Here is a 26,430-nt window from a genome sequence, read left to right as displayed (position 1 = left end):
TACTCTCTCTCCCTCTTAGTCTCTCTCTCACTCTCTCCCTCTTTCTTGCTCTCTCTCTCCCTCTTTCATATTCTCTCTCTCTCTCTCTCTCCCTCTTTCTTGCTCTCTCTCTCTTCCTCTTGTTCTCTCTCTCTCTCTCTCTCTCTCTCTCTCTCTCTCTCTCTCTCTCTCTCTCTCTCTCTCTCTCTCTCTCTCTCTAAGTGATCTGGGATTCTGTTGGGCGGGTGACGGGGTGTTGAACATGTGCGTCCCTCCTCTTTCTAACCGGCGGGGCTCACGTTATGTGTAAAGTGGATTTCTACTCTCAGCCGTGGGTTTAGTCGTGCGGAGAGCGGTTCAGGCACACAGCTGTTTCAAGGAGGTAGGAGCCGTCAGGAGAACTTGGATCGCGATCCCCAGGGACCTAAAAAGTCAAAGCGCTGCAGACACGCACCACTGGATGAGCACGGTTCAAGTTGTGTTGGTGTTTTTTTAAAAGGTATCCTTACTTTTATTTGCATTGTTTTCATTTTTCCCTAACTAAAATATGAGGTTGACGCAACTATGTTACACCCATATGGACTTGGGCGAGACTTTTTAAGAGACTTCAAGAAAAGCCAAATGCTGAATAAGTTGTTAGACTGGATGGTCATTCTATGCTTTTCTTTCTTATAGATAATCATTCATTTTTACGAATTTCACTTGATTGTATATTATTGATAATCTTGATTGTTTTTATTTGTGGTCTTTGTCAATTAGCTGTGGTTGGAATGTTCCCACACTGATAAAGAAACGATAACAAACGTGTTGATAAAAACAGACACTTGGAAACGCTAATGTCCATTAGGATCAGCTGTCAGACTGTCTAGAAAGGATGGCTTGATAATGTTTATTTATTTATTGAATATACATCCGATTCCTTGTTCTGACAGCTCATATGGAAATCGAATTATATATCTGACATTCCTTTATAGTTGACACTTGCTGTGTTCGTCACATGCATACAAATGTAAATGAGTCGCATTAGACGTAACGGTGTGTTATTCAATAGATTGGCTCGAGATGTTTCTTCAGCTGCTGTGTTTGGTGTGCCTTTGTGCTGGATTCACCCAACAAGGTGAGTGGCCTATACCCTCCTTTAATGCCTTCTGAGTCGTTCTTCTTGTTATTTATTTTTTTTCTCAGCATTCTTATGATCGCTCTCTTATAATGCCTCCTGATAGTTTTCGTTCCTTGATTCACACACGCACGCACGCACGCACGCACGCACTCACTCACTCACTCACTCACTCACTCACTCACTCACTCACTCACTCACTCACTCACTCACAGACATACACCTGATGATAAAATGCAAGAAAAATATCTATTGTAGCATTACAAAGTCTGTGTGTGTGTGTGTGTGTGTGTGTGTGTGTGTGTGTGTGTGTGTGTGTGTGTGTGTGTGTGTGTGTGTGTGTGTGTGTGTGTGTGTGTGTCCTCAGCGCCAGCACATGACATCAAGAAGACGGAAGGAAAGAACTCCGCTGTGTCGGGGTCTCTGTCCGGCCAGGTGGTCCTGCCCTGCCACTTCTCCACCCCCGTCTCCGACTCCCCCGAGCTGTCCCCCTCCGAGGCCTCCCCCACCCCGCACCCAGAGGAGCTGAGGGTCAAGTGGAGCCGTCTGGACGGGCAGGGGGACCAGGTGGTGCTGGTGTCCCAGGGCGGGGTGATGAAGGTGGGCCAGGACTTCAAGGGCAGGGTGTCGGTGCCCGGCCCGTCGTCGGGGGCCCCGGGCGACGCCTCCCTGACGGTGCTGGGCCTGAGGGCCAGCGACGCCGGCCTCTACCTCTGCGAGGTCATGCACGGGATGGACGACTCTCAGGACTCGGTCTCGCTGAGCGTCAGTGGTGAGTACACGTCAGAGGTGGTGGCGGTAAACGTGTCGTCGACATTGTTGTATGTTTTTTTTGGCTATTACGTGTATTTCGAGATCTCGCAGTGCGGCTAGCCGGACGGCTACACAGTCCTCTGGGGGTCAAGGCATTAAGAAAACATGAACTCCGACTCTGAATAGACTCATTTGTAATATAGTGAGAAACGTGGTAGAAAGAAAATCGCTGAGCATCCTCTGTGGGATGATTCACTCGCTGTCGCTGACGGATCCACTCGTTTGATTTCAGGATCCGATTGAGGCACTGGGAAACTATGACCGAAACTTAAGAAAACGATGAGTCAGAGTGTTTCACCATTACTCCATGTTTCTTCTGTGCACTCATAAATACAATTTTATAACGACACACTGAAAATGAGCAGCAGTCACTGGGCTGGAAGGAGAAAAGTGGACATCTTAATTGAGGCATGCAATTCCCAGCATGCAATTCAGTGAAAAAAATAATATAGATCCAAATATGAAATGTAACCGTGACAACAGCCAGGTGCACCCAAAACTGGCTTCAGCACGTGTGCTATTAAAACACCCAGGGTAGTCATCATTTATTCAGATATAATATAGCACGAAACATGTCAGCAGTAACCCCAGCAACGACAACGACAAAAGACCACTTAATCCGGAAGATGTTGAATGCTATAATGGCACTCTGTCGTTGACTCGTTGCCAAACATCTCCCACTGTTTCGGTTTCCACTGACCAGCCAGACAGACAGCCAGGGCAGATATAGGAAGCCAGCACCGCCCGTGTTGGATAATATTTCATCCAGAGCTCCGTGTTCACATGGGCCCAAGACACTCACAAAAAGATTCCACATTTGCACCGAACATTTGGCTTTGTTCAGCGGTTCCCAGACAAAGGGTCTCTTATGCACGGGACATACAACTCCGTGTTCACCATCCATTCATTCATTCACATCTTCCCCACGTCGTCTACCCTGCCAGGATATCCCCACAGACAAGATATAATCCCCCCCCCACTCCCCACTGTTTCCCAGTTGAAAATAATGGAGCCAATTACGCAAGACAACAGCCTCAACGGTTTCGAAATGACAGCTAAAGTAGCCCAACGTCTCGTGGTTCCCTACACCGTAACTCAGCCTAGGCCTTGCCGAACCGGCCTTTGTATTGGCTAGATGAGAGTTTCCACTTCCAAAAAAGAACTTTCCTATTTTTTCTCTTCGGGCAATCATATCTAATTCTGCGTCATTTACGGATAACAGCATCCCTAGGCTCGCAAGGAGTTGAATAATGAAGGTAGTGTTCATCCACTTACAAAAAAACAAAAAACATGAATACAACGGTGATAACAACGTTGTTTGTTTTGACTGCATGTGAAACTGCACTGAGCGGCTTTGGTTTTTTGTCTCCATGCCCGTTGTTTTGAAGCGTCCCACTGTGGCAGATTACCACCCCCGCCTCCTGCAAACCCAAAGAATTGAACTCAGCTGCCGGGGGAAATTCAAACCAGAGCAGTGACTGTCAGCTCGGTTTCCCCCCCCCCCCCCCCCCTGATAATCTGCTCTTCGTAATTCAGCAGATGCTTTTATCTAAAAAGCGACTTCCAGTGACTTCAGATGCGTGTCCTCAGGCTGCAGGAAGCGGTAGTAGGATGGCCAAAGGTCGGGGAACGAACACAGTGCCTTTGACGGTCTAGAGTGGAACCCTGGCCACTGCACTCTCCTTCCCACCCACCCTTAGCCATAGTTGTGATTATTCCCGGTGGTCTTCCTCCTCTCCCCCCCCCCAGGGGTGGTCTTCCACTACCGGGCCAGTGCCAGCCGCTACACCCTGAACTACCCCGCGGCGGTACGGGCCTGCCTGACGGCGGGAGGCAGCATCGCCACCCCTGGACAGCTCAACGCCGCGTTCGAGGACGGGTTTGACCAGTGTGACGCCGGTTGGTTGGCTGACCAGAGTGTCAGGTGCGTGTTTTCATGTATTATCAGTCAGAATTTCCATTTATTGGATTGTAGTTTGCCGTGCGTCAACGTCGCACGATTGTTTTTATTTTCGGTTCCATCAGTGATTGTGGCCTGGCAGCCGTTTCTAAGCTCTCGTCGAAGGCCGTACTCAGGCAGACCGAAGACATCCAGTGGGATCGACTTCACATACTTACTTAGTTATTAGGCTTTTGATAAAACGGTCCGCCTGAATGCCTTGATGTGTGTTTATCGTTTTTTCTAGGTACCCAATCACGAAGCCCCGTCCAGGTTGCCATGGAGACAGGAAGAACCAGCCGGGAGTGAAAACGTACGGCTTGCGTCCTTCTGACGAGACGTACGATGTTTACTGCTACGTTGAAGAACTCAACGGTAAGTTCCAGCTTTAGTTTAAAGAGTATTTTCTGTTCTAAAGGGATGAACTGTGTGATTCATGCTACGTAATGCATTCAAATCTACTGCTGTGTCGTCTTTGTGGTGGTTGGGTGAATAATCATGTTGTCGATTTATCGTAGCACATTTGATAAGCTAAATGCTAAGTAGGAGCAGAATATATGATTGCTTTTAGCAACATAATTAACAGGAATGTTCCAGAAATAACATTTAGACTGAAATACCAATGCTGAGTCATCTAACTTGTGTTCAGCAGAGGTTTAACGTTCAGGTAGGGGTTGGGGAATCTCGCTCAGGGATGCCGAAAGGCAGACAGAGTTCAGCTACGGACTGAACCCTGACCCTCCAGCCTCCTGAACACTGTACCCTCCCGCCCTCTGTCCCACGCAGGGGAGGTCTTCCACCCGCCCATCTCCTCCAAGCTGTCCCTGGAGGAGGCCCGGCGGGAGTGTCTGACCCGGGACTCGGTGCTGGCCTCTCCGGGCCAGCTGTACGCCGCCTGGAGGGCAGGCTACGGACGCTGCGACTACGGCTGGCTGTCGGACGGCAGCGTCCGCTACCCCGTCTCCGTGCCAAGGCCTCAGTGCGGCGGGGGGCTTCTGGGGGTCCGGACGTTGTACCGGTTCCAGAACCAGACCGGCTTCCCAAGTCCTGCCACCAAATATGGAGTGTATTGCTTTAAAGGTAAGGTTAATCTCTTATTACTTATGAATTGTAATTAATATAGTCAAAAATTTAGCTCACTGCTTTAAAGGTAAGGTTCATCGCTTATTACTTAGGAATCATAATTAATGTTGCCAAATACAGAGTGTTCTGCTTAAGGGTTATCTCTATTACTAATGAATCATAATTAATGCTGCCAAATATGGAGTGTACTGCTTTAAGGGTAAAGCAGACAAATCGCTTTCTCCGATGAATCATAGTTCATACTGAAGAGGTTTATCTCCAAGTAGTTACAAATACATGTCATTAATGAAGTAGGGGTGAGACCCTTTTGCGCAAGGTCCCCTACCGGTAGACTGTGGATATTGAACCCAGAACCATCCAGCTGGTGGTTAAATACCCTAACAAATAGACTGTCATATCCTCAATCAGATTCTATTTTTGATCGGTTTTGTCTAAAACAGTAGGCAGGCAATGGCTCAGAGAATAACAGCCGGTTCATTGGCGTCAAAGGGTTGTAGTTTCTCCTGGCTTAACGTCCAGGTGCCCTTGTGCAAGGCACTTTTACGCCGAACTTAGCCTGATGGGCATGCCGGTGGCACCGTGCACAGTTGTCCTTGTCACAGTGTTTGTGAATGCGTGTTTTTTGGGTTCATATAAGGGGAAATAACATTGAAGCGCATCACTGTTGTTATAAAGCACCATCCATCCATCCAACATCCATTTACTTTTCCACTTCGTCCAGATTAGGGGTTTGTGGGGGCCGTAGGGCAAGTAGGGTCACCCAGGTGTTCTTCAGCTCATTCTGGGTGTTCCCTGGGTATTCCCCAGGGCAGCTGGGAGATAACCCCACCCTCGGTGATCAACCACATGGGTCTCTGCCCAGTAGGTCATGGCCATGACTCCACCTTGGCCTCAACGCTAGTAGCTGCTAGCATTTATAACCAAAATGGCCGCTGGGGGTATAAGGCCTAAGGTTGCTGTAAATTCCGCCCTTCTGAAGTTAAGGGGTTAGCCATAGGCTCAGCCGACACCTTATCACGTGTTCTTCTGTTAGCATGAGTGTTACATCAAATCCTTGTTCCACAGCAGGAACAAGGATTTCAAGGAGATCATGATAGCATGCCTTCCATTGTTTTTCTTTTAACAGTTAGTCTCTGGTAAGGGAGCTTGTTTGTTTGAGCCTCTATCTCTGAGTCCTGCTGGGGGCTGTCCAGGCTTCTCGGCTGCTGGGAGGACATCTTGTATGGGTGGACACCGTTGTGTTCCAGGGAGGCCTTAGAGAAGGCCGGAGAAATACTGAAACGGTTTGAAAGGAGGTCAACATAGCTAAACAAAAGACAAGAAAAAGCAGACCGTTTTTGTTTTTTTGGTCCATTGAGACTCCTAATTTCTCCTAGAGGTTCAGACGTTTAAGTTCAGACTTTTGCCTCCAATCTTATCCAAGAGTGACTTCAGTGCAGCTGAGAACTCTCAGAGCTTGGCTTTAACTGCGCAGAAGAGAAACGTTTTTTGTTTTCTTACCAAAGTCGGCTATCTGGCATCCTGAGACGCGATTGTCGTCATCCGTGGCGCGCCTTACTCTGGCGTTGTCCAGCGGCCAAATCACAGCAGAAAACCCTCTCGGAGAAATGACGCAATACTCCCGCGAGGGGTGGAACCCCACATTTTTGTTGGATTTTGCCCCCCTCTGAAACACAACAAATTGTATAGAAGATGGAACCTCTATGGGGTGACATTTACGACGGGACAATGTTTTTTTTTTTTTACGAGGGGAAAACCCGACTCATGCTCTCTTGCATAGATATTGCAGAAACAGGACAGGTCTTTAATGCATTACAGCTGGACCAAGCCCAGAGGGAGGGGGGAGAGGGAAAGGGGGAGACAGATAGAGAGGGGGAGAGAGAGAGAGAGAGAGAGAGAGAGAGAGAGAGAGAGAGAGGGGGGGGGGGGGGGGGGGGGGGGGGAGAGAGAGAGGCGAAGGGAGGCGAACAGCAAAAGTACTGTAATTCCCCATTAAAGAATAAAGACCGCTTATAAAAAAAGACCCCTTCTCCACCACCACCAACACATCCTCCATCACCTTCATCCTTCTCCACGTATCCCTGACACTCTATTAAATAGTTGTATGCATGAACTACAGAAACACACGCCATTATAAATTCCTGGACGACTGAGCTTGGGGCAGGCATAACAAAATACCTTTATTGCTGTACTGAAAGCCAAAGTGGGTAAATCTTTCAAAAACAAAAGTAAAAAGTATGAGAGAAGCTCTAGCTCAAATCCCACCAATCATTTTGTTCCAAAACAACTAATACAAACAGCTTGCTAAATGTTGCACACAAATACACGTATATAAATATGTTTTTTTAATTTCCATCTTGCTTATTAAACGTTAAACACACATCCAAATGCATAAATATCATTTTTCATGGCCATTTGGAGTTTTCAACGCGATAAACACTGTAGTATGTAAATATAAATATATATATATATATATATATATATATATATACGATGGCATTTCTTAATGTCAAAGCAATGCTAGCTCTGCAGCTGCGGTACTTTCCTACCCGTCACTCTGTGTCAGGGCTGCCGTGCCAGTCATTCTATCAGGTGGTGCAGGCGGGAGCTAGCAGGGCTAACGCACCATAGCCCGACGGGTGCGTAGACAGACCCTAGCCCAGGCCAGATTGCCCCTGGTTGCCAAGCCCATGACATCATGCCTGGGCAGGGTCGAAAGCTTTGGAGTTTGGCTCCACTTTCACCCGGTTCTCCGTAATAAATAATAAGTGATGACTGCGCGACTACGTCCAGAATATAAAGAAACGGTTTGTACATGTGTTGAGGCGGGTTGTTAGCACCTATGCTATGCTATGTACGTGAAGGAATGTTGTGTGATGACGAAAAGAAAAGAATTAAAGTGAAGAGGAAATAAAGAAAAAAAGATGATTGACACAGAAGGAGAAAAAAAGGATGTAGCAAGAGAAAGTAAAAAAGGAAACGAAAGAAGAGAGAAACGAAAGAAAGAACGAAAAGGGAGAAGGGAAAGCGAGGGTTGGAGGCACCCCGCCCATGCAGGCGTGTTTCTGACAGCGAGCAAGAAGAAGTCAATTACATGCTGTTTATAAAAGCAGCATGTCAGTGACGTACAGGTCTAGGGCCCTGCTCTCCGGGGACTATCTATATAAATACGGAGAGCAGACCAACACAAAGGAGCATTGTTCCGCACACACCGTGGTCTCATGGTCCGCGTTGCATCACAATGATACAAACTTTTCAGAGACAGTAAAAAGTAACAGTAAAAGTTTGAGCTCGGAATGAGTTTGGTTGAGAGAGCTCAAAACTCTCTTCTGCAAGACGCTTTTTACTGTATGACTGAGGATTAGTCACACAGAAATGAGTGTGCATAGTAGTATGTCTCTTTGTGATTCTTCTTTGCTTTCCTGCCCTAGACAGACCTTTGACGTCTGGTCAAGATCTGCCCTAAAAGTGCAGTTTGAAAACGGTTCCCATGTCTTTTATCTAGAACCAAGTTTTTCCTGGACGGCGTCTGTGTCTATTCTTACCCTGACGTTGTTGCACGTAGATATCTTCCAGTAATCTAAACGGGGGTGTGTTCCTGACAGGTGACTAATGTTTTAAAAATATCCTTCAAGTTTAAAATGTCCTTTTATAGAGCTCTGTGTGCCTACCCTTGTTCTCACGGCTACTTGCTGTTCGAAAAAAGTCTCCTTTTAAGTGTACTCGGTTGCACAGCATCATTTCAAACAGTATTCCTCTTGTGTTTCCTGCTGATTGAGAATTGGAACCAAACGCTGCCGTGACATTTCATCTCTCCCTGTTTACACGCTGTCACGATCGCCATGAGTCATAACCAAACCGTTATTTAGAACCTCTGCTTCCTTCCTTCCTTTCCCTGTCCTCTTCTCTGTCATCTCACCCATCCCCCTGTCATTTGCTCTCCTCTCCTCTCCTCTCTAATTGCCCCTGGATGCTTGGACACCATGTTTATTTTGCTTTTCTCTAATTTCCCTTTCCTGTTCTGTAGCCAGGCTACCAGACCCTACCACCGCCGCCCCTGCAGTGGCTGCCAACGTCAACGTTTACACGCCAGCGGCGTTCGTCCCCAGCACCACCGCCGCCACCGCCGCCACCGTCGCCACCGTCAAGCCCACCCCGGACTCGGACGCGGCGCACGCCACAACCGAGCAACCCGGGTCGCTAGCCACCTCGCCGACGCCACAGGCGGCCTCGGACACGGCCGGGACGCCGCGCGGAGTCACGCCACGCGTCGCCGCCCGCGCACAAACGACTGCGGGCGCCCACGTCCCCGATGACCCCGCCGCGCGCCCGACCCCGGCCGACACCGACGCACCGTGGTCGACGGAGCGGCCCGGCTCCAGGGCTCCCTCCACCCCCAGCCCGGCCCCGGGCGGCTCCACCCCCGCCCCCGGCACCACCCCTTTCCCGGAGTACGACTCCGGGGACGCGGACATCGACGCGCGTCACGACCGGGTGGAGTCGGTCCCGGGTAGAAGGGACTCCCAGGGTCCCATGGTACTCCCGCCGCTGCCCACCCCTCCGACCACCTCCCTGACCCAGCCCCCGCGCCTGGACACACACCAGGGAGGGGCGGAGCAGGCAGAGGGGCACCAGGCAGAGGGGGTCCAGGCAGAGAGCGGCAGCAGCAGCAGTGGAGAGGGGAGCACCAGCGGGGACGCGTCCGGAGGTGCTGAGGATCCCACGCCGGTCATCCCGTCGCAGGCACGGAGCCAAGCTTCCTCCACCCCCACCCCCACCACCTCCACCAGCAGCAGCAGCAGCAGCAGCACGAGCACGAGTCCTTCTTCTTCTTCCTCCTCTTCTTCTTCTTCTTCTTCTTCTTCATCCCAGCCGGGGGTGACCCGCGGCCCGTCTGAGGCTGACGTTACCGTGCCGACGGTAGCCGGGGTGACCCCGGAGCCGGGCGTGGGGCAGGAGCAGCGTCCCTGGACCGCCGTGGTGTACAAGGAGACGGAAAAGGAGGCGGAGGAGGCCGGGTCTTCCGACGCTGGCTCCTCCCACTCTTCGTCGGGCCTGGAGGGGGTGACCCAGCCGTACGACCTCAGCCGAGCGCTGGCCGTCCCCGAAGACGCGTCGTCCAAAGCGCCCTACCACCTCATCATCGTGAACGTGCACGACCACAATCAGTCGGGTAAGAGTTTGTCGGGCATCAAGGGAGGCGCTTAACATCACACCCACACATGTTGGGACGCATGTCGAGGGAGGATGAAGTATTGGTGTTTCTGTTGCGAAACTTTAGCAGAAATAGGAATTTTTGCAATTCCTCGAAATTAGCCCCAGAATCCCTGCCCGATTCGTCACTCCTTCCCTGAGTTCCTCCCTATTCTTCTCTCTGACTCCATATGTGAACATATATGGAAACAAACAGGCACACACGTGCAAACAGAAACACGCATAACTCTCTCTCTTAAGGCAAACGGAGGCTTCTTATCGTGCGTACTGTGTGTGTGTCCGTGCGTTAATGACCGCTCAGAGAGGGAGCTCACCTCAGGTGCAGTGCAAGGGGTACTATTACGCATTTCACATTTCATGCCGGTTCCCACGATATGGCTTCCACGTGTGTCCATAAAGTCTTAATAAGGACACACAAGGCGCATATTGTTTGAGCCGAGACCACCCTCTCTCGGCAGGGGGGCCCCCCAGACCCAAATCATAACCAACGCAGGGTCCTAAGTGCCTCCGAGATATATACAAACAGCATGTCTTCAGCCAGACGCGAGTCGTTGGCTCACCTTCATCAACAAGACACGAGAAGTGTTTCCTCATTGTTTTGGAGCACGTTGTGTAAACCCCCCAGTCGGCAATTAAACGCAATCGACTTCGTACGGCACGGAGCCAGGCATACGGGGAACAGAGCGGAAGATTGCGCGAATCGAGTCGAGGTTTATCGTGTTTCCCATGTGTTTTCGTGGAACTAGTTTGTACGAAATGTTTTTGGTAACGCGAGGCCGTTTCTGTGTTCCATACCAAGCCGCGGCCCTGTTTACATTCGAGGCAAACATGTCAATAGAGTAAACATCACCATCGCTTTGAATGGTCTAACGACCCGATCGGCAGACCAACACACAGCAGTTTGGTGTTTGGCCTCCGATGGGTTTCAGTGGGATTCGTTTCCATCATCCTAGTCGAACTTCATACAAGTCTGTTTGATGCTCAAACAGACTTTGGATAAAAACATCCAAGCTTCAAACACACAGTCCCGAAAGTCGTAAAGACAGGCTCACGACGTAAGAAGAACTGCCGTCCTTTAATCAGAACCTGGGAATATTTAAAGCCGGGACAATTTGCCGTCAACATCAAAATGCGACCTGGCTCCCTTGTTGTGACTTTCTGTTTGTTCGAATAGCATGAAAAACAAGAGGTTGAGTTACCGATCTGAACGACTGATCTCTGTTTACAGTCAGCCATATCCTGGACATGCTGAACAAGCCGCTGGGTATAGGCGAGGACGGGAAGATCAGCTTCCCCCAGCTCACGGACATGTCCCTGGGGCTCGGCACTGACTTCCTGCTGGGTCCAGGGGACGCGGACGACGTGGACCCGGCCGCCACCGCCACCCTGCCGCCGACGCTCACCTTCATCAACGGGAAACAAGAGGTACCTTCGTCTGCGGCGCCCCCTGTGGTTTACCGGGTAGAGCGCGTGCCATGAAGTACCGGTCCTTATCGCAGCGACTGGGGTTCGGTTCCTTAGTGCATGTCTTCCCCGCTATCTCCCATTCCTTCTTGTCTACCTCACTTTACATTTAAAGGAAAAAACCTTAAATAATTAAATAATCTTTAAAAAAGAGGTCTCCCGTCAACCAACACATGTCGGCTACAATTTTGTTCTGTGTGTATTTCTCCGTAAAAAAATTGCCCTCTATGTGCTTTGAGTTTCAGGGAGTTTGAGTGAGGACTTATTGTAGATAATACATATATTATTTGCTGTATAATAATGTGAGTGTATAATTGTAAATAAACGTATAAATGAATGAAAACCATAACAGGAACACCATTATAAAACATGAACATCAATAGTAAATCAAAAGATCTCTAGTTAACCTTGATGCTGCATTAACTGGAATTTTTTCCACTTCTCGTATGGTGCGGGGTTAGGGTTAGGGTTACACAAATTTCTTTGTGATATTCTTTGTTGTTTTGGAGAATCTACGGGTTAGTGTTCGAACCCAGGACCTTTCAGAGCTGTAATTTCAAACGTCCCAACCACCTGACCGTTCTGCAGCCTGACCCTATCATGTGCGACCTCCTCTGCCCCTCCCAGGTTCACCTGGAGCCAGGCCTACCGGAGGAGGCCCGCGGAGACCAGTTCGAGACGGCCACGCCCGACTACTTCAACCGAGAGGACAATGAGGTGAAGGAGGAGGTAGAGGAGGTCGGCTCCCACTTCGACTACGCGTCCATCCTGATCCCCTCGGAGGAAGCGCCAGTAGAGCGCCGCGACGAGACGCCCGGAGACATCACCTCCTCTCCTTCGGTCGCAGAAACGGCGGTGGTGGAGGTGTCGGACGGATCTGGGGAGGCGGCCACCCCCTCCTCCGACCGCGCGTACCCCGTCACCCCGCGGACCCCCTCGGTCGACCTCCGGTCTCCCACGGCGACAGCCCGCTCCGCCACCGCCACCGCCACCGCCACCGCCACCGCCACCGCCACCGCCACCGCCACCGCCACCGCCACCGCCACCCCCGAATCGTCCGCCGCCGCCACCCGCCCGTCTTCCACGGCGCCGCTCCCGTCCTCGGCTGTCCCGTCCGGGCAAGTCACCGTGGGCGCTCGCCCCTACGAGGAGACGGAGGGCTCGGCATTCCTCCCCGCCTCCACCCTGGAAGGGGACGTGTTCCCCGACGGGGGGTCCGCCGATGGGGCCCTGCTGCTCCCGGCCACCACCACCGCCACCGGCACCACCGCCGCCGCCAGCACCACCACCGCCGCCGCCGCTGGCACCACCACCGCCGGCACCACCATCGCCGCCGCCGCCGCCAGCACCACCACCGCCGCTGGCACCACCACCGCCGCCGCCGCCGCCAGCACCACAGCCGCCGCCGCCGGCACCACCACCACCGCCGCCGTCGCCGCCAGCATCACCGCCAGCACCACCGCCGCCGCCGCCGGCACCACCACCGCCGCCGCCGCCGCCAGCACCACCGGCGGCACCACCGCCGGCACCACCACCGCCGCCGCCGCCGCTGCCAGCACCACCACCGCCGCCGCCGCCGGCACCACCACCGTCACCACGGGCACCCCCAGCGCCCGAGAAGGTCAGCCCCGCGTCGACGTGACGGACGAGACGGAATTAGAAAGCGGAGGAGGCCCAGATCGGCCCACGTACACCCCGTCCTATGCGGGGCAAAGCTCGACACCCCTGCCCTCCGGGGAGACCCCCGCCGAGAACCGGGGGGAGAGGGAGGACTTTGAGGGCTCGGCGTCGGCCGACGGAGACGGCTCCGGGGAGGACGAGTCGGTCAAAGACACCACCACCACCACGGTGAAGCCCCCTCCCTACACCATCCTCCCCCTGGTCCCGGGGGCCGTCACGGGGCAGGAGGTGGGCTCGGAGCCCGGCTCCGGTTTGGACCAGTTCTCCGGAGACGAGGAGACCTCCGGGGATCAGGAGGGCGGCTCCGGCGACCCCACGCCTCACGGGCACGTCGCCTACACCGTCCTGCCCACGGCCACCGTCCCCCCCGGCACCGTCGCCGCCGGAGACCGCCGGAGCGCCGGAGCGTCGACGTCGTCGTCGTTGACGACGACGACGTCCGGCGTGGGCGCCGGGGAGCAGACGACGACAACACAGCGTGCTGTGATGGCGCTGGTACAAACAACGCAGGCCAGCACGACCGCGGCAGCACAGAGCACACAGAGAAGCACCACCCAGGCAGACACGACCACGCGATCGAGTCAAAGCCGAGCAGACACAACCACACAATCGAGTCAAAGCCGAGCAGACACAACCACACAATCGAGTCAAAGCCAAGCGGACACAACCACACAATCGAGTCAAAGCCGAGCGGACACAACAACACAATCGAGTCAAAGCCGAGCAGACACAACCACACAATCGAGTCAAAGCCGAGCAGACACAACGACACAATCGAGTCAAAGCCGAGCAGACACAACCACACAATCGGGTCAAAGCCGAGCAAACACAACCACACAATCGGGTCAAAGCCGAGCAGACACAACCACACAATCGAGTCAAAGCCGAGCGGACACAACCACACAATCGAGTCAAAGCCGAGCAGACACAACCACACAATCGGGTCAAAGCCGAGCGGACACAACCACACAATCGAGTCCGAATCAGATGGAGCAGACAACACAGGACAGCGTGAGTCAGGTACGCAAAACGACGCAATCTGTGTCAAACCAGGCAGCCGAAACAACAAAGGACGCGATAAGAGTCGACCAAATCAAACGAGTCAGTCCAACCCGCGAGGTTCAAACCACGCAGGGGCGCCACACAGACCCCTCTCCGTCGGCCCCCCACGATCACACCTCCCGTCCCGGGGAGCCCACATCCACCTCTTCGTCCCCTACCCGAGAGGTTCAAACCACGCAGGGACGCCACCCAGACCCCTCTCTGTCGGACCCCCACGATCACACCTCCCGTCCCGGGGAGCCCACATCCACCTCTTCGTCCCCTAGCCGGTCCACAACCCCAGTCACAGGCCAGATCAAACTTTCCGAAGAAGACCACCCTGCGCTTTCCACCACCCCTCCTCCCCCACCTGCCCCCACTCCCTCTGACCACCACACCCGTTCCACCACTCAGCGGGCGGCGACCTCTGACCCCTCCTCCCGCACCGCCTGCACCAGCACCACCACCTCCTCCCTCCCAACCACGGCTCTACCTGACGACGAGTTTGTGGACTACGACAGTAAGAACGAGAGTGTGGTCCTGGTGGAGGCCAAACCCGGGGTGTCGACGGAGGAAGGGGAACGGAACGGCACCGAGGGGTCCGTGGTCGTCATCCGAGGTGAATCGGTCCTGGACCGGGACGTGGATGTCCAAGGTAGGACACGTTTTGGGGGGGTGGTCCGCAAGCAAGTGTGTCTTTAAAGGTGACATATTATACCACCAGGTGTGAGTGGGATTAGCCGTTACAAGCCGTTTTGGAAATCGACCTCTTCTGACATCACAAGTGGGCGTGTCCACCAAGATGTGTGCTGGATAGATCAGTCTACCAGCCCTACCCAGTGGCCTGTAGCAAACGTTGCTCATCTATCCGTCACACATCTAGGTGGACACGCCCACTTGTGATGTCAGAAGAGGCTTGTAACGGCTAATCACACTCACACCTGGAAGTATAATATTTGTATTATATACCTCTAAAAAGTTGATGTCATGGGGCCGTTCATGAGCCCCTATTGACTTTGCAAGTTGTTGTTGTGTTGTTGTTGTTGTTGTAGGTCTCTTGCCCTGTGTGGTGAACGGGTGTCAGAACGGAGCGTCCTGCTTCATGAAGGAGACGACCCCCATCTGTCTGTGTGCACCGGGCTACACCGGACAATACTGCCACATCGGTGAGTGTGTGTGCGTGGGAGTGTGTGTGTGTGTGTGTGTGTGTGTGTGTGTGTGTGTGTGTGTGTGTGTGTGTGTGTGTGTGTGTGTGTGTGTGTGTGTGTCCTGGTGTGAATTCCAGTGTATCTGTGTGTGTGTACTCATACATGCACGTTTAGGGGCGTGTGTGTGTGTTTGTGTGTGTGTGTGTGTGTGTGTGTGTGTGTGTGTGTGTGTGTGTGTGTGTGTGTGTGTGTGTGTGTGTGTGTGTGTGTGTGTGTGTGTGTGTGTGTGTGTGTGTGTGTGTGTGTGTGTGTGTGTGTGTGTGTGTGTGTGTGTGTGTGTGTGCGTGCGTGCGTGTGTGTGTGTGTGGCTTCGTGCCTCTATGTGTGCCTCTAAGGAGATAACGGACCGATGAGTCTAACAGACTGGTGTGGAGATGACAGACAGACGGCCGAGGAGATAACCTAGCATAACATGGGCCTCTGTCGTGTGCCTGTGTGTGTCCAGATGTTGATGAGTGCCAGTCCAACCCCTGTCTGAACGGAGCCACCTGTGTGGACGGCCTGCACACCTTCACCTGCCTCTGTCTGCCAAGCTACTCAGGAGAGCTCTGTGAACATGGTAAGAGACACCCTCATCACCGAGAGTGACATGTCGTGTTGCGCCATTCAGTGGACATTTTCGATTCAAGACAAAGACTTTAGTGATCCCAGACGGGAAGGATTTGGTGTCACAGCAGCGGAATGACATTTTACAGAATGACATTTTTAAGAATGGCAATACCACATACCTCAACCTAAAATAATCTCTTAGGGATAACTTCCTCCCTATCATCTTTTCTCCCTCTCATGGTCTATCTTTCTCTCTTCTTCCATTCATGGTCTCTCCCCCTCCATCGTGTTCCCTCTCATATTCTCTCGCTCCCTCTTTCTCCCTTTTCTATTTGCTCTCGCTCATATTATCTGTCCTACTCTTCTCTGTTTCATATTGTCTCTCTCCGTCTCACGTTCACCCTCACTCATATTCTCCCTCTTTCTCTTTCTTCCTTTTGTGTTCCCTCTCTCTCTCTCTCTCTCTCTCTCTCTCTCTCTCTCTCTCTCTCTCTCTCTCTCTCCTTCTCAATGTGTTGGGGATGAATCAAACAAATGAACAACATTCTTAATGACATGACTCACAATTGAAGTTCCCAAAATCCCTTCATGTTCCACACAGATGTTCAATCTCTTCAAATAAGCACAACATCTCAAAATCATGTGTTGTAGGTTTCAAGTGTAGACACGCGAATACACAGCTGGGAGAGCAAAGTTCCCAGGGACGAAGAGACGAAGCGAAGGGTTAACTGAACAATCATCATCTGTTTATAGGGCTTGTACATTAAGGTGCATCATGGGAGTTTTTGTTGGTGTTACTGCTCCATATTAGGCTAATGAAAACATGAAAAACGACTGTGGCAGTTTGAACCACAAAAATGTCTCCCCATAACGACAAATCACTTCACGACAAGTAACCCAAAAAAACGTTCCAACCAACAGAACGACCAAAATGGCGGCACTCATTGTGATGTGCCGTCTCTTTCACTGCCTCCGTCCGTCTTAACCGTCACTCAATGTTAACATGTGTTTGTATTGTGAATTTCGAAAGCTGCACTAAAGTCAGTTTATTTTAAGTGGTTGACACGGCAACAAAGTATGTAATCTAGAATCTTGACTATAGCCTACATCCGCTGAACACAACCCTGTCTAACTAGGTCTCTGTCCTGCAGAAAAGAGTAGTCTTTTTCATCAGTTTGACAGTTGGCCCAGTTGGTCGCTCACCTGGCCCACCAGGTGTGTGTGTGTGTGTGTGTGTGTGTGTGTGTGTGTGTGTGTGTGTGTGTGTGTGTGTGTGTGTGTGTGTGTGTGTGTGTGTGTGTGTGTGTGTGTGTGTGTGTGTGTGTGTGTGTGTGTGTGTGTGTGTGTGCGTGGTGCTGGTGCTGGGGGGCGGGGCATTGCTTGAGTTATTAATTTGATCAATGGTGATGCGATAATGGGCTGATGATGACGGGAGGGACCCTCAAGGACCCGAATCAAAAGCTTCATTCGAATAAGACGAAACCTGGGGGGGGGCCAGAGGAAACAAAGGAGCGCTTGTTTACATAGCCGACCAGGCAGGGAGCGCTGATTACGGGGCTTAGGCTGGTCTATATTAAACTGATTTTGATGATACTGCGTTTGTGTGTGTGTGTCTCTGTGTGTGGGTTCATATGCGTGTGTTTGTGTGGGTTTATGTGTCTGTGTGTGTTTGTGTGTGGATTTATGTTTGTATGTATGTCTGTGTGTGTTTATACGTGCGTGTTTGTGTATGTGTGTGTGTGTGTGTGTGTGTGTGTGTGTGTGTGTGTGTGTGTGTGTGTGTGTGTGTGTGTGTTTGTGTGTGTGTGTGTGTGTGTGTGTGGGTGTGTGTGTCTGTGTGTGTGTGTGTTTGTCTGTGTTTCATGTGCGTGTGAATGCGTTTGTTTGTGAATCTGTTTTTGTTTGTGTGTGTTGGTGTTTTTGGGTGTGTGTCTGTGTCTGTTTGTGTGTGTGTGTGTGTGTGTGTGTGTGTGTGTGTGTGTGTGTGTGTGTGTGTGTGTGTGTGTGTGTGTGTGTGTGTGTGTGTGTGTGTGTGTGTGTGTGTGTGTGTTTGGAGACAAGGGGTGTGCTGTGTTTTGCAGGGTAATGAAGTCCAACTGTGAAGTCCTCTCAGGGGGTTTCTTCTCCAGCTGTGCATCAGTATTAGTCTGGAACCCTCTCTTTCTGTCTATCTTCTCTCTCTAGCTCTTTCTTTCTCTCTCTGTCTTTCTTTCTCTCTCTCTTGCTCTATTCCTCTCTTTTTCTTTACTTTTCTCTCACTCTGCCTCCCGCTTTCTTTTTATTTCTCTTTCTCTGTCTCTGCATTCCGCTCTCTCTCTCTCATGCTCTCAGGCTCTATCTCTCAGGCTCTCTCTCTCAGGCTCTCTCTCTCTCTTTCTCTCACTCTCTTCCTCTCTCTCTGGCTCTGTTTCTCCCTCTACCTTTCTGTTTCTTACTCTCTCTATCTGTGGTCAACCACATAGCACTGTAGCATCATTGCAATATGATCGGAGTGGTTAGATTAATCAATTACAATCAAATCTGTATTTTAAATTATTATTATCTTATTATGTAGTCGTAATATTTATACTATAGATTATGAATACAAATCTCTTTGTTTGCGTGTGTCCCCCCCCCCTCTCTCTCTCTCTCTCTCTCTCTCTCTCTCTCTCTCTCTCTCTCTCTCGCTCTCTATCTCACTCTCTCTCTCTCTCGCTCTCTCTCTCTCTCTCTCTCTCTCTCTCTCTCTCTCTCTCTCTCTCTCTCTCTCTCTCTCTCTCTCTCCTTCTCCATCTTCCCTCTCTCTCCCTCTCCCCCTCCCTCCCCCTCCCTCCCTCCCGTCTCTCTCCCTCCCTCTATGTCTCTCTACCCCACCAGACACGCAGACGTGCGGCTACGGCTGGACCAAGTTCCAGTCCCACTGCTACAAGTACTTCACCCACCGCCGCACCTGGGACGCGGCCGAGAGGGAGTGCCGCATGCACGGGGCCCACCTGGTCAGCGTGCTGTCCCAGGAGGAGCAGAACCACATCAACCGTGAGTCTGCACCCACCGGGACGTCCCAACGCAGCCCCTCCCTGGTTTCATTTTTTTTTCATCTTTGTGGATATTTATGGCAGTTTTCTCCTACCCTTTGGGATTGACTTAAGGCCTCATCATGGTTCCACGTTGACGCAACGCAAGGGGGCCGTAACTTGCATCTCCCAAAAATTTGGGGGCTGTGATTGGTCCGCTCGCTAAAACCCGACGCAGAACCAAAACAGGATCACGACTGCGTCAAAGCGTCTGCGTGGTCATTGCGCTGCGTCGACTTGGAACCATAACTGAGCCTTAAGTTAGGGTGATGTCATTAAAGATGTCCTTTGAAGCCCTTTGAGATTTTAACTTCGATTGATGGCTTTACCAATATGATGGACTTGACTTGAGTTCCATTTTAGTTGACCATCTTTATGGTTGTTATGGTGGATAGGATGCTTGCTCCTGGATGGGAATTTATCCAGCAGTTGTTAGCCTGGCTATCGGCTAGTTTCTAGCAGGAAACCAAATCTGTCATTGTTGTTATGAGTGTTTCCTACTGAAGACACCCGGAGACCATCTTGAGACATATGCCCATTCAAAACAATCACCTTTGGGCTTAATAAAGTACCCTCAACCTCAATGTGACTATGACAAGGACATGTGAACCCTACTGTATTCCAATACAGAGCTGTCATGTGAGTGATGTGTATGTGGTTGTGTCTGCAGATCTGGGTCATGACTACCAGTGGATCGGCCTCAACGACAGGATGTACGAGAGAGACTTCAGATGGACCGACGGCAGCACCATGGTAACCAGATCCATCACAATACTATTAGTAACAACACCACAACAACTACTATAACTTAAACGTGTTCATATTATGAATGTATCTATGGCATTTGATGGACGCTTCTATCTAAAGTGCTTCCGCACTGGGATATCAAATATTTGTAACATGGTTGACCCTACTGGGAATCAAACTCCTCACCTTGGCAGTGTCAATGCCTTAGTCTACCGGTTGGGCTCCACAGCCGCTACTAACGAAACCTATCCTCATAACAGTAATCGTATTTTGATAATAACATTGTTCCATCCACTTCATACACACGGTTCATCCTTTCACGTCAACTGAACAGCGCCAATAACAGAGCTATTGTCTTTTAGCGACGACCGCCTTGTCCCTCGGCTAGTGTCCTCATGTTCACACACACAGCGCTCCCCACCAACATGTTTTCTCAATCCCATTAATGACGCAGCCACGCTGGTGGATGGTGTGTGTCGCCCCCCCCCCCCCCCCCCCCGAGAGCCTAGCAGCTGCGTCATTCAGGAGAGAGGACAGAGACAAGACACTGAATACTGCGCAGATGTTAGCTGCGCTGGGATTCTTGAAATATCTTTATGCATATATTTGTATATAGGTTTATGTACATCTGTGCGGAGAGAGGAAGGGAGATGGAGAGAGAGGGAGGGAGAATAAGACACAAGTCATTGAGAAAGAGGGGGGAGGAAAGGCGGAGGAAAGAAGGGATAGGGAGGAAGAGGGAGAGAAAGTGAGAGAAAGGGTTGGACGGTGTGTATGATGGAGGAGAACAGAGAGAGAGAGAGAGAGAGAGAGAGAGAGAGAGAGAGAGAGAGAGAGAGAGAGAGAGAGAGAGAGAGAGAGAGAGAGAGAGAGAGAGAGAGAGAGAGGAGAGAGAGAGAGAGAGAGAGAGAGAGAGAGAGAGAGAGAGAGAGAGAGAGAGAGAGAGAGAGAGAGAGAGAGAAAGGGAGCGATCGAGAGAAGGCCTTGTGTTGGACTGCACGTGTGATTAAGGCCATATGGCAATTTTCCTTTTAATTTTCCCGAGAATAATAGCAACCGTTGTATGATGAAGAAACTTGGGAAATGATACTTGACAACAGACCAAACTGTCAAAATCTCCTCCAATTGTCCAACCCCCAACCCACACCGCCACAACCCAACACAACAAAATAAGGGTTTTTAGCACCCCTGCCTGGTAAATCCGGGAATCACATCTCATGTCCGTCCCCATGTCCGTCCACATAATTTCACTACCGGTACAACAGTTTGGTCTGGGTCTAGAAAGATCAATTGGGAAATGAGTTTTTGACTGCCATCCTCAGATATATGGAGGCACTAGCAAGAACATGAGGTCCAGTCCTATCTCAAAGTGTCTCTAGACTCTGGGATTTATGGAGGAGGTCTCAAAATATTCAAAAGAGTTAGGTTATGAGTTTGAACCCTGATGTCTGCAGTACCCCTGCCTGCTTGTAAAAGGCAACACACAAAGGAAAATTGCTGTGAGCGACTTGTAACTTGTAACTCCCGTTAAAGACGGCTGCATGTGTACAGGGCTGTCAGTACACAAGTATAATATTGATCTGATTTTGATTTGCAGCAATACGAGCACTGGAGGCCGAACCAGCCGGACTCCTTCTTCCAGTTGGGGGAGGACTGTGTGGTGATGATCTGGCACGAGGACGGCCAGTGGAACGACGTGCCCTGTAACTACCACCTCACCTTCACCTGCAAGAAGGGCACAGGTGGGCCTCTCACACACACATACGCACTCGCAGGCATGCACAGACACACACACACACACACACATACTCACGCATACACACAGGCACATACACACACAATCGCACACAGACACATATGCATGCACCGTGGTGCACGCACACATGCACACACAAACATGCGCACACCCATACACACACACCCAGAAACACTAACACACACGTGCATATACAGACACACACACACACACACACACAGATACTCGCATACACAGAGAAACACACAGAAACACGCATTCAGGCACGCACACGCAAAGACACACATACACAGACACACACACACACACTTCATGACGGCATCGAGGATGCAAGGGCCATCGCATTAAGGATGGTTTTCCTCAAGTCACTGCACATGCCCGCTGTCTACACAGCGGACATACAAGCAACCACACGCACCAAATTCAACCTGGGCCTTCAATAGACCCCACGCCGGATACAACCAACCCATCGACCTCACCAAAGACCTAACCCTTGTGCCTCTCCAGTCTCCTGCAGCCACCCCCCGGTGGTGCCTGACGCCCGGGTGTTCGGGACCCTGAAGGAGCGCTATGAGATCAACTCCCTGGTGCGCTACCACTGCAAGCAGGGCTTCATCCAGCGCCAAGCCCCCACCATCCGCTGCCGGCCCGACGGCCAGTGGGACACGCCCAAGGTCACCTGCATGAGCGGTACGCAGAGAGGGGCTGTGTTGTGGTGGGGACGGGGGTTGTGTTGTGGTGGGGACGGGGTTGTGTTGTGGTGGGGACGGGGTTGTGTTGTGGTGGGGACGGGGTTGTGTTGTGGTGGGGACGGGGTTGTGTTGTGGTGGGGACGGGGTTGGGTTGTGTTGTGGTGGGGACGGGGTTGTGTTGTGGTGGGGACGGGGGTTGTGTTGTGGTGGGGACGGGGTTGTGTTGTGGTGGGGACGGGGTTGTGTTGTGGTGGGGACGGGGTTGTGTTGTGGTGGGGACGGGGTTGTGTTGTGGTGGCGACGGGGTTGTGTTGTGGTGGGGACGGGGTTGTGTTGTGGTGGGGACGGGGTTGTGTTGTGGTGGGGTTGACTATGGAGTTAGATTCATGCCAAAACCCCGCACACACGCAAAACGTGTTTTGCTCACACATAACGATTCACACGCACACAAAACGTGTTTTACTCACGCAAAATGATTCACACACACACTCAGTGTGGTTTGCAAATACAAAACATCATTCACAAACTAAAGCATTTTGCTTCAGAAACAAATACAGTATGTTTTACACAAAGTACAAAAAAAAATCCTTCAAGTACACAAAACAATTCTACAAGTACGGAACACGAAAGCTGCGCGTGGATCGGAATGCATTTGCGCACGGATCGGATTGCATTTGCGTACGGAACAGCAAGGCGGAAAATTAGTGCCAAAAGTCACGTGACAAATAAATGTCCTGTTATTCACACTACACAACAGCAGGTGGCGGTGTTGAGTCAGTTTAAGGCCGCCAGGACGATCTTTTTTCTCCCCAAAATCTTTATTTGATGCCAAAACAGAGTGGCGACACTTCCATTGGACTCACCTGTTGGCCGCTCATTTTGTTCAATTTAATCTCCCAAACTAGCTTTTCTCCGTGTCGTACGATTCCGTGACAAAGGGGCGGCAAGTCGCATAGTATGGAGTTGAATCCACACACGTTTGGCCGGCATCAAATAAAGATTTTGGGGAGAAAAAAGATCGTCCTGGCGGCCTTAAACTGACTCAACACCGCCACCTGCTGTTGTGTAGTGTGAATAACAGGACATTTATTTGTCACGTGACTTTTGGCACTAATTTTCCGCCTTGCTGTTCCGTACGCAAATGCAATCCGATCCGTGCGCAAATGCATTCCGATCCACGCGCAGCTTTCATGTTCCGTACTTGTAGAATTGTTTTGTGTAGGCTACTTGAAGGATTATCTTTTGTACTTTTTGTAAAACATACTGTATTTGTTTCTGAAGCAAAATGCTTTAGTTTGTGAATGATGTTTTGTATTTGCAAACCACACTGAGCGTGTGTGTGAATCATTTTGCGTGAGTAAAACACGTTGTGTGCGTGTGAATCGTTATGTGTGAGCAAAACACGTTTTGCGTGAGCAAAACACGTTTTGCGTGTGTGCGGGGTTTTGGCATGAATCTAACTCCATAGTTGTCTGGTTTTGGTTACAGGGTTGTCTGGTGGTGAATGTGATGGAGTTGTTCAGGGACAACCATGAATGCCGTTTGGTTCTAATTATTTTGATGTTGTGATGAAAAGTATTTGTTTTGCTGTTAGTATGCCGCAGGCTCAAGTGAATCATTTTTATATGAATCTTTAGAAGTGAAAGATGATAATGTTGTACCCAAATACCCCGCTATTTTCCAGCTGCAAACTACCAAAAGACGTTTGCCAAGAAGCATCGCGGCAACCTGGACAACCACTATCAGAGCTGGCATCACAACCAGCACCTGGGCCTCAGCAGCCATCCCAACTACAACAGTCCCCAGCGGTCACAACCCCAGAACCAGAACTCTCAGAAGACCTTCTCCGGTCTGCAGCGGCGCTACCACCAGCTGCAGAGAGAGAAGAGACATCCGGGCAGCCAATCACAGGAGGAGGGCGAGATGAGGCGTTGAGCTGTATCCAGGGGGTTGGTATCCATGGCGATCTCCATAGCAATCAACATGGCGATCTCCATAGGAATCAATGTCGCGATCACCTTAGCCATCGCCTTAGCGATCACCTTAGCGATCACAGTAGTGATCACCATAGCGATTACCCTAGCGATCACCTTGGTTACCAATGCCATCCCCATAGCGAACGCCATTGCAATATCAGGGGCCTGGCTCAGTTCAGAGACACAGATAAGGCAGCTGTGATGAACTGACCTGCCCATCAATGACTCTCAATCGATGAATATAGGACTAAAGGAGATGAGTTTAACCAAATGTGCCACGTTTCGTGTCAGATCTGTAATACAGATCAGTTGACCATCATTGGTCAGTCAACCATCACCCAGACATGGTGGTGTCTTGGTGATGGTCGACTGACTTTACAAAAACATTATACTGTTGTAAGAAATATAGCTAAACTTTAAAATTTATGTTTTTTTCAAAGAGTTCTATTCCATTGTGCATACTAAATCTTTTTTTTATCGTTTTTTTCAGCGCAAAAATTCATAAACGTGTAATTGTCAAGGCGAAATGTGGCATGTTTAGTTTGCGGCGGGTGAACAAGAGTGATTTAGAGGATGTGAATGTGGGATGGCACCATAACATCAATGCTGTTTTACCTAAATTCATGGACCGCCAACATAAAACAACATGAAAATTCACCCTTAAATCCGAGCCTTCAGAATTATGTATTTTTTAGGATAAATGAAAGGGCTGGTTTAAGGAACATATACTTAGTCGTTACTTTCCCACTGGATTTCTCTGTCTCTAGTCCATCTGGAAGATGATCCAGGTGAATATGAACATGGTATTTTCACCTTGTGCCTTCTTTAAAATGATTTGTACATTTTTGGTTTACTTTTTTACTTAAAAGTAAAAAAATACTTTAAGTATATAAAGGGCAGGCATTCATCGTTAATATTGCCTCAACTTGTTTAAATTAGTTTTTTTGCAAAACTGGACATTTCCAGGTCATTGGAGATGTGTTTTTGGGATTCATAAATATAGCACAACTAAAAAGGGAAAGTAAATTGTGAATATGTTTTTTGTACTAAGATTGATCGTATCATTATTAATAATAGGATAAAGAATAGATATATGACACAAGATAAATCTAATTTATTGTTTGAGAAGATGAAAAAACTGTGATTCATACAAAAAATTATTTCACTTGCTCTGAAGTAAGAAAACAGTGGCGCTAATGCTGTTTACAGATATGATCAATGTTCAAACCAAGAAATAACATTTATATCATGAAATCCACGTCTTGTGACAATACTACAATATCCTGTCTGTGTGTATCGTCACACATCGTCTTTGTTCCTTTGGGGCCCGAGATCAAGATGGCATCTATCACTAAATCTATCCAACATCTGCCGTGACCCCAAATGCTCTTTGGGAGAAGCTCAAAGCAAAAGGGTCTGCTTTTAATTGAACCTTGTTGAGAGACATGCTGTGGACTGAAAGAAGAGGATAATCACAGATCTGGAATCTGTTGTCCCGGGACCAGAACTGTTAACCATTCAGGGACCGGTGTGGAGATCTTTCCCTAGACTAGAAAAACATATCTGCCCGTCCAGAAGACCGTCGCTGTTTCTTCTGTGTTGTTCCATCACACATTTTTAACTGTTGGTTGTCTTGTCGTATTGATGTGCTATCAATGATTTTATATATATAAATATTCAGTGTTTTGAAATAGCGTTTTTTATTGAAAATGTTTTTGGAGTATTCCCTATCTTGAAGGGGATGTTAACGGTGTTTCTGAGAGCTTATTTATACCTATTCTTTGTTCTATTCTCTGTTGAAGTTTCTGTTTGCTGTACCGTCTGTGATCATGCCCTAATCATGTGTGCAATAAAAAGGAAAAAAACATTTTTTGCCAAAATCCTTACATTTCTTAAAGGTACCAGGTTCGATCCCTGATGTCTTCAGCCATTATCTACAGGAATACTTGAGCAAGACGCTGGTAATAACTGATTCCCATGAGTCATTAAGTACATCTGACAAGAGAGTTGTTTTAAACTGAGTATATTCCTTAATTCCCTTTCCAATTTTGGTTACACCCACCTTCCCAATGACTGCTGTGACGAGGTTGCACTGAACCAAAATAGTCTGTTCCAAACC

The 26,430-nt window shown here is 50.0% G+C and overlaps 1 protein-coding gene across 1 annotated transcript; it reads left to right on the top strand.

Moving 5' to 3' along the window:
- Positions 1–277: 277 nt before the first annotated feature.
- On the top strand, positions 278–26,206 carry vcanb (versican b). The gene is made up of 13 exons (XM_056588610.1): positions 278–478; positions 1,031–1,096; positions 1,464–1,868; positions 3,659–3,833; positions 4,096–4,223; positions 4,635–4,928; positions 15,383–15,496; positions 15,984–16,097; positions 18,944–19,102; positions 19,811–19,893; positions 21,485–21,629; positions 22,151–22,333; positions 24,020–26,206. The coding sequence occupies exons 2-13, from the start codon at positions 1,042–1,044 to the stop codon at positions 24,268–24,270; spliced, it is 2,106 nt and encodes a 701-aa protein (XP_056444585.1). The 5' UTR covers positions 278–478; positions 1,031–1,041; the 3' UTR covers positions 24,271–26,206.
- The last annotated feature ends 224 nt before the right edge of the window (positions 26,207–26,430 follow it).

This window comes from Gadus chalcogrammus, chromosome 4, assembly GCF_026213295.1.
Source record: "Gadus chalcogrammus isolate NIFS_2021 chromosome 4, NIFS_Gcha_1.0, whole genome shotgun sequence".
NCBI classification, from domain to species: domain Eukaryota; kingdom Metazoa; phylum Chordata; class Actinopteri; order Gadiformes; family Gadidae; genus Gadus; species Gadus chalcogrammus.
Note: the sequence above shows the minus strand (reverse complement) of the source record. Positions and strands in the feature narration are given on the sequence as shown.